The sequence below is a fragment of the Cervus canadensis genome, chromosome 13 (genome assembly GCF_019320065.1).
Source record: "Cervus canadensis isolate Bull #8, Minnesota chromosome 13, ASM1932006v1, whole genome shotgun sequence".
NCBI classification, from domain to species: Eukaryota; Metazoa; Chordata; class Mammalia; order Artiodactyla; family Cervidae; genus Cervus; species Cervus canadensis.
The window spans coordinates 8,669,036-8,677,857 of NC_057398.1; the positions used below are offsets into that span (position 1 = coordinate 8,669,036).

The following is an 8,822-nucleotide window of genomic DNA, read 5'->3' on the forward strand; positions in this document are numbered from 1 at the left end:
AGCTATTAATAAGTGTTATTGCTATGTCCTCTTCCATGTCTGCCATTCCTCAATATTCCTTCAAACACCTTTGAATGCTTACAGTGTGCTAGACCCTGAGGAAATAAAAAAGATAGCTCTGACCTCATAGGATTTATCTTTAAAAAGGAAATAGGTTTGTAAATAAGCAAATGCAACAAAGTGCTATTACTTGATTTAAAAGAGAAAAGGCTATATAGGCTCTAGTGAGGAGATGGCAAAAATGGTCAAATCTGAAGGCTCAGAAATGTCTATGGGATTTCTTTAAAAACAACATTGTCATTGACTTTTGTAAGCATATTTTCACCTAATTCAAAAGCAACAGCTCTCATCCAGATGTGCAATGCATAGTACACAAGGTTTTAGGAAATGTTGGCAGTACTTCTGGAAAGACCTGGTAATTCTTTTCTGAACGATTAATTGTAAGATACATCCTAATAAGAAATATAGTTGGCCAAAAGGAATGGTAAGATACCACTGATTGTATTGATGCATTCTGATCTCAGAATGTTCAAGTATGAAGAAAATGTGGAATCAATTGTAGTAGTCTCCTCTGGTACTGTAATTCAACTCTGGATCTTACAATTGTTTGGAAAAGAATCACCAGAAAATACAGTCCAGTAGTCTCCTCTGGGCTTCCCTGGTGGCTCAGATGGTAAAGAATCCGCCTGCAACGTGGGAGACCCGGGTTCGATCCCTGGGTCAGGAAGATCCCCTGAAGAAAATGCTAACCCACTCCACTATTCTTGCCTGGAGAGTTCCAGGGACAGAGGAGCCTGGCGGTCTACAGCCCATAGGGCCGCAGAGTCGGACACGACTGAGCGACTCACACACACACACACACTTTTAGTCTCCTCTTATCCATGAAGGACACATTGCAAGTCCCCCAGTGGTTGCTTGAAATGGTGGCTAGTATGACACTGGTTCAATCCCTGGTCTGGGAAGATCCCACATTCTCCAGAGCAACTAAGCCTGTGTGCCACAACTACTGGGTGAGGCCATATGCACAAAACAATGAAGTAGATATTAAAATTAGTTTATTTTTCTACTTAACTTTTAATAAATGAGAAGAAACACAGTAGTCTGTCTCATAAAGAACATTTATAATACATAACAATCCATAAAGCCTCATGGTGAGGTAGGAACAGCTTTGGAAAACAACGCACAGTCAGAAACATACAAAAAGTTAGGTAAAATTTTGCAGCACTAAAGACATTTTATCTGCATCTGCATTTCATGAGATGATAACTGCATTTAACTGTGCCACATCTGGCCCAAAGGACACCCTGTGGCAGACACAAAACAACACAACATAGAAGTTTCATAAAGAATCACAGAATACACTGATACACTCATTGTGCTGTTTCAAGGCAGAACCATAACATGGTAATTTGTGTCTTTTTATATATAACCACATATTAATTGTATGTTACATTCCCTTCAGTATCTTTTTGCCAAAGACACTGAACCATAAAGTTTTTGGTTTGAAAGTTTAAATTGAATGACATACAAAAGGCTCCTGTGCCAGTGAAAATGACTGCTAAGTATTTCAGAACTTGTTAGTAAAACTAAATAGCATTGCCACGTAATAGCGGTAGAGTTACATCAAAATAGTGCTATTATAATTCCCGTTTCAGATGGTCAAACACTGTATGACAGTTTCAATTTAAAAAACAACAAGCCCTCCCTCCACCTTCCCAAGTTTTAACACTGTTTTATGACTTAACTGAAACTCTATTAAAATAAATATTTCTATATTGTAGGATTCTTCTCCATATTTGTGTATGTGTGAACATCTTAAGACAGCAGGTAAATGACATTTCATCAAATGATATTTGTTTATAAACAGTAAAAATCTACAACTCAATACCAGTTAGCCTACTAAATACTTCACATTAGGTTCCATAGGCCTTTTCCTTCAAAACTTTCAAAAATTCAAATTAACTGAGGATGTTAACAAGATACAAACATTAATAGTCTTCTACTTGTGATTTTCCAAGGTGCTCTTGATGCAAATCCTTCCTGTTCAAATTACATACCTTAGTTACTCAAACATACTACTTTCTAAAATGTTAAAATACACACAGCAAAGTTTCTGAGTTTTTTACTTTTCCTTTAGGTTCTAGTTCATACTTTATACAGGGCAGATGCTCTCTGAAAAAAATTTTACTAAACAATCATATAACTAAAAGGTGACAATGGAGAATTAAATCTCTCTCATCACTAAGGCGGAATTTAGGTTGGAAAAAAATGTCTGGGTTGGTTTTAATTCAGGCAAATGCAGCACCTCCTTCTTACTAAATTGAGACAACAGACATATTTCTAAACACATATTCTAAATACACTGATCTTGCTCAAATATAAAAGAGCCAGCAGGAGAGATGCACCTCCTAAAACTGATGCAGTGTTATAAAACAGCATTTAAATATTGGGTTTAAGTCTCCTAATAATTAATGGAATTTCCCTCATTTTCTTTCAGGAAGGAATAAACTATTTTGGAAAAGACACTTAAATCCCACAATATTTAAATATAAAAGCATTTTTTAAAGATAATGCTAATATAGCTAAAAATGGGTTAGAAAGTGCATTGTAAAGAAATAAATAACTCTCTGCTAAAACTGAAAAGGTGAGTCAGAGCCCACATGATTTTACTATTATGACAGAAATCCTTTGAAAAAGAGAATCCTATGGTACCACTTTGTTACTTATGAGCTACTTAAAATTATGAAAAGTGAAATAACTAAAATCTAAAGGCTGTTACTTTCAAAGCACTTTGAAAAAAAAAAAATAGCCCTTGTCCCATGCTTATACACCATTTAAAAAAACCTTCTTTCAGTTGATGTCTTATGCCTTATGCAACCTTTAATAGACCCAATAGAGCATTGTAAAGAAAACCTCATTGAATGTAATATATATTACCAGTTTTCCTTTTATATCACTACTGACATATTTCTATAACATAAATTGTTTTGAGATCTTCAAAAAATGGTAAATCAAGAATGTACATGATATAATTTGAAGCTTTCTCTTGTTCACTCATATGAAATTCCCCCAATTTCATGTTTTAAAAAAATGTTTGCAAAATTCCAAGTAACTACCAGTTTAGGAATTGAAATATACAATATCAGAAGTGTATTAAATGATAATGATGTATTGCAAATTGGCAGGTTATGGTTTTGGCCCATTATAGTAAATATGAACTTACAAACTGTGTTCCTAAAATTACCTCATTCTCAATGGAAAAATCGGGTGTTCTTAAACAGGCCCATTGCCAGCAACAGGCTTATACTAGGAAAAAATCACACTGTCTACCACAAAAGATCATCCTTTTAAAAAGTTAACTGTCAAATGCCAACGTTTTCATCTTAAGACCCACTAAACAATGAATTATTTCAAATCCCAAAAGGTAGCCACCCCCAAAGTAGTCAGCTATAAAAGGTACTAAAGTAGTCAGGATACCTTGTTTCTAGAAAAATAGAGCTATACATGATAACTGATGTTAATATTCATCCTTTTGAGGACAAAAAATCTAGTTTCTTCACAAAGCATAATCCCTCTCTATCAGAAAAATATAACTTAAATACCCTTAAATAATATTTGTGTATGGATTTGAAATCCATACGAACAATGAAATAGGCAAAAACAGTTTCCTGTATAGATACTAAGATATCTTGCAAAATAAGCCACTATTGGAAGGTCTAAGCAATGTCAAGACAGAATGACTTATAGAATCTCAATTATTAATTTTGTCTTAACTAATTTTGCTTTTTGACAGTTTAATATCCAAACTGCATTAACCTTCAGGTTTTTCTCTCAAGTCAATGGCTCTTGGCAAAGCACAAGCATTGCTGGTTGGGCTCAAAAAGCTGTTTGAATCCATTCATGATTGGTCACTGTGAAATGACTCTGAAGTTATTTTTAAAACTCACAATTTAAAAGATTAGATTAATAAGCTTTCATTTAACATGTAATTATTAGATTAAATTAAACAGTCTTAAAAATATTTATCGTATATATTTTATGAGTAAACTTTCAACTCTTTCTAATGCCAATCTTTCAAAGAAAGTAATGCTGGTGAACATATCCATCTTTCAGGCTACCTTTATTTTGTTTTGTTTTTAAAGTTAAAATTCTGAGAATAATTTAGATATGTAGTCTGATTATTAACTTACAAGAATCTAAATATTTAATTTGGTAAAACTTCCTTCCCTGCTCTTACTGCCCATATGCCCTATTATAGGTACACTAGTTCAATTTAATTATCTGTTTATTAGAATACTACTCAGCAACACAGGATACAGAGTAGTAACTGATCTTCAGTATCATAAAACCCCATGTGAAGGAAAAAAAGAACTTTTCCTAATAATATTCATGAGTCATTCTTAAAATATGCTGTCATTATGCTATGTAATGATCTCAAAGGGCAAGTAAATATTACATAAAACGTCAAAGGAAACAGACCTGTTGATTTTTAGAGTTCTAGCAATTATAATTCTAACAAACAAAATATAACACTGGGGGAAAAGAAAAGCAGAGAAATTCCAGTAACAATTTAAATTTATTTATCCCCCTAATTAGTTTTTACCATTGAAAAACTGGAAATCAAATAGCATTATGTTATATAAGGTTTATACTTAAAACAAAAATGTAACATAGTGTTAAAACTGGCTTTCCAAAACTGTTACAGCATAGCTGTACTCTGCACTAATAATCACAAAGTTGTAATATAGAACTCTGTTAAGCAGTCCCATTATGTTCTTACAAAAATAGAATTAAACTGTGTGACCAGACAAGGACTTCAATTACACTACTTGGCAAACATAGAATTTCAATGGAGTCTTTTTTCCTCTTGCAGTTTAAAGCAAAAGTCAAACATCACATCTTTTTCAAGACTCACAAGGATGATTCAGGTTGTTTGTTTGGCATTTTTTTAATCTCTATCACAACAGCAGGGATGTTTTCAACTTTAGTCCTCTTGGGCTGCTTCTCTAGATTGTCACTAAGTTCTAAACAAGAAATGCTAACTGATGGGGCCTTTTCTGCATCCTTTCCAGACTGGGCTTGTGGCCGTGTCCCACAACATTGCTTCAAAGCGCACTGAGTTCTGCAGGCAAGTTCACACGGGACTACACTTGACTTAGAGCCTACACTAGCAAATTCAGGCTGAATGGTGGTAGCGTGAATTCCGTGATTATGGAAAACGTCTTTAATGATCTTAGCCACCTGCATGTATGATGTCGGGTCTTCACATTTTATGTGAGCAGTGGCAATGATTCTGCTTCCAGCAAGTTGCCAAACATGTAATTCATGAACTTCCTCAACTCCTTCAACATTTCGAAGTTCTTTTATCAAATTTTTGATATCAATTTGTTTAGGAACAGTTTGGAGAAGAATAAGAGCAGACTCCTTAAGCAATGGATAAGTTGTGTAAAGAAGTATACAAACCATTACAATACAAAGAGTTGGATCTAAATATAGTACCCAGCAAGGACCAGCCTCTTGAACTGTTGCCTGAGTACTATTAACTAATTCTACAAATGCTTTGCAGGGGTCAGGTATACACGGGTTCACACAAATCTCCCCTTCAGGACAACCTTTCCAATTAAAGTAAAAGACTAAGGCATTTACTACCACAATCACTGAACCCAAAGCATCTCCAAAGACATGCAGAAAAACTCCACGCATGTTAAGTTGTCCAGTCTTATCTTCATCCTCTTCCAATTCCACCTCTTCAGGTTCTCTGATAAGATTCCCATTCACTTGTACTTCCATTGCATCATTTCTGGACTTTTCTGGATCTACAAAGAAATAAACATTCTGTATCAAACACATCTAAAGTGTTTATATAAACATTCTTGCCTAATTCCATTTAAGAGATGGGGGTGAAAATTTTTCATAAAACATACGAAGAAATGTGCTCAGAGCAATTTATATAAATTGACATACTGGGAACAGGCCAGGACATATGGTCAGGGCTAAATTAAGTCATTAAGATGATACTACTTTCTCATACTCCAACCTCCTACCTTCCCACTTCCAAATGAAGTTCACCTTTTCTGTGGGGTCCTGGGAACATTCTATACTTGTTGGCATATATCAAAAAACAAAACAAAATTGAATGCTATCACCCCAAATCATAAACAACTATGGATAAGTCTAATAAAAATGGCTGACCTGACACAGAGCTCTAGTCACTTTTCATCATTAAGGTGTTAAGGTTAACTTTTAGACTTTTGTCACTTAAAAATGATGAGTCCCTTGATAGAAGGGGTTTAGAAACTGACAAATCAACCATATAAGCCTATCAACAATCACACAGAGACTTCAGGAAAAGTTGGAACTAAATGATCACTATCTACTAGCTCCTAAACCAAACATATTGATTCTTTAAAGGAATTATACACACCAGGACAGCTTAATATTCTTTGGAATAACTCCTTGCAGAGTAGAAGTGAGAGGAAATTCAATTGTTTATTAAACATTTTCAATGTACAACTTCAATTTCATTAACATGATATCCTGAATCCTAGAAAGAGGAAAACTGTCTATGTAGTGTCATGCATGTGTGGTTTCACACAAATAGGTAAATAGAAATTGATATTTCCATATAAGTGGAAAACAGTGGGAGGAAATACACCAGCCTATTAAAAATATCACTGAGCCTGGTTAGTAGGGCATTAGGATGATTCCTTTTCCTATCTCCTCTTTCAACACCTATTTCCCAATTTCCTTCCAAGAGCACTTAACGTTTAGAATGAAAACTACCCATTAAAAATATAAGAAGCATAAATTATCATCACTTTTACCTTAGTACAATCACGACAAATCCTAAGTGAAATGTTAAAACATGCCCAGACAGGTCCTAAGTCTAGGATTTTCAGGATTGGGTTTAGACTTCAGAAAATTAACCGAAACATGCATTGCTGTTCATAACAGAAACCCTTAACCAAGATTTTGAGTTCAGGAAATTCAGTCACTGAGATCGCTCTGAATACAACATTAAGAAACTTGTTTGAAAGGCAAAACTACTACTTGGGCAGAGCAAGGTTCCAAACATCCAACAACTAAGGACCAACAGGGGATTCTCTCCGGTTTTCCAAGAGGGTCAAGAAATTTAATTAGGAAGCATTGCTGATCCCGCTAACGCCAAAATCAGACAGTCTCTTGGCACGACAGCCCGTAAAAGACTGCCAAGTGCAGTTGCGGACCGCAGCGGGCTGAGGGTCACCTCCTGACCTTTTGCCCGCTCTCATCTACACCCTCATACCGGGAGCGGGGGACGCACTTCCCCTGCTCCTAACACCCGGCTGCAAGCGGGGGGTGCGGGAGAGGGGGGCGTCTGTTTCGGCGGCTTCCCCGCAGGTGCGGGTGCGGGAGCCTGCCCGGGAAGGAGCAGCCCAGAGGCGGCGCGGCCCGCTCGGGCGCCAGGGGGCGTGCGGGCCACTCGGCCCGGGGCCATCCCGGGGTCCGGGCTCCCCAGGGCCAACCACCTGCGGCGGCGACTTTTCTCTCCTCACCTGTCTGGTCCAATTTCAGCCCGTTGGAGTTGCTGCTGTTGGCCACCAGGATGTTGGTCTCCTCCTGGTCGGGACCCTGCTCGCCCGGGGTCACGGCGTTGTCGCTACCCCCGGAGCGGCTGCTCTTGCTGCGGGCCCCCTTGGCGAGGCCGTGGCTGTGCCCCCCATGCGAGTGGCTGTGGCTGGAGTCGTCGCCGAAGCCGCTGTGGTGGTGAAAGAGACAGAGCCCCAGCACGTTGACCACCAGCCCCGCCACGCCGACCCCGAAGACCACCAGCGGCTGCTGCATCTCGTGCGGCTCGATGAAGCGCTCGATGGCCTCCAGCAGGATGGCGAAGCAGAGGCCGGTCAGGAAGATGGCGTTCACCAGAGCCCCCATCACCTCGGCCCGGATCCAGCCGAAGGTGTTCTTCTGGGTGGCGTGGGTCCGCCGGGCGAAGCGCTCGGCCACCAGCGCCACCACCAGCGCCAGCACGTCCGACAGCATGTGGAAGGAGTCGGAGAGCATCGCCAGGGACGTGGTCACCCGGCTCACCACCACCTCCAGGACCATGAACATGAAGGTCAGTAACAGCATGCAGAGCAGCCGGCCCCGGTTCCGACCCCAGCACCCCATGGCTGCGGCTGAGGAGCCCGCCCGAACGCGGCCCGTACACTCCTGAGGAGGCGGCTAGGCGCCGAGGAGCCGGCGACGGAGGGAGGGAGGGCGGGCGGCGCGGGGCTCGGGAGTCTGCCGCGGGGCCTCGGTGACCGGAGGGGCGGGCGAGCCCGGGGTCTAGCCGCCGAGCCCCCGCGCCTGCGGGCGACCCCGGCCGGCCGGCGGCGCGCAGCTCCTCCTCAGGCGTCCGTTCTCGGAGCCGGCGCCGAGGCCCGGCTCAGCTCCAGCAGCCCCCACACACCCACAGCGGGGCGGCGGCGGAGGCGGCAGGGAGCTGGGGCTCCCGAAGCCCGCCGACAGAGAGCCGGAGCAGGAGCGAGCGGGCGGGCGGGCGGCGGCGGGGGCGGGCGACCGGCAGCTCAGCGCTGAGGACGCTCCAAGCATCTGCGGGTTCTCCGCGCAGGTCTTCCCCTCAGGCGGTCTTCCTCCGGTGTGGCTCGGACCGAGGAGCCGACGCCTGAAGAGCTAAAGAGGCGGCGGCCACGGCTGCTGCACTCGGCCCGGTGTCGGGCGCCTTCTTCGCCACCCGCCGCCCCCCCCGCCTTTGCAGACGGTTTACAAAAAAACTTTGCTTTGCACTCGGAACCCCCGTTTTCACACGGACCCGAGCGTGACAAGGCCTCGCCGCC

General features: G+C 41.5%; 1 protein-coding gene across 1 annotated transcript; it reads right to left on the reverse strand.

The window, feature by feature from the left end:
- Nucleotides 1-1,038: 1,038 nt before the first annotated feature.
- On the reverse strand, nt 1,039-8,166 carry SLC30A1 (solute carrier family 30 member 1). Its single transcript, XM_043485583.1, has 2 exons — nt 7,536-8,166; nt 1,039-5,816 (listed from the first exon to the last, which is right to left on the reverse strand). Exons 1-2 carry the CDS (start codon nt 8,149-8,151, stop codon nt 4,912-4,914), a joined length of 1,521 nt encoding a protein of 506 aa, XP_043341518.1. The 5' UTR covers nt 8,152-8,166; the 3' UTR covers nt 1,039-4,911.
- Between the last annotated feature and the right edge of the window lie 656 nt (nt 8,167-8,822).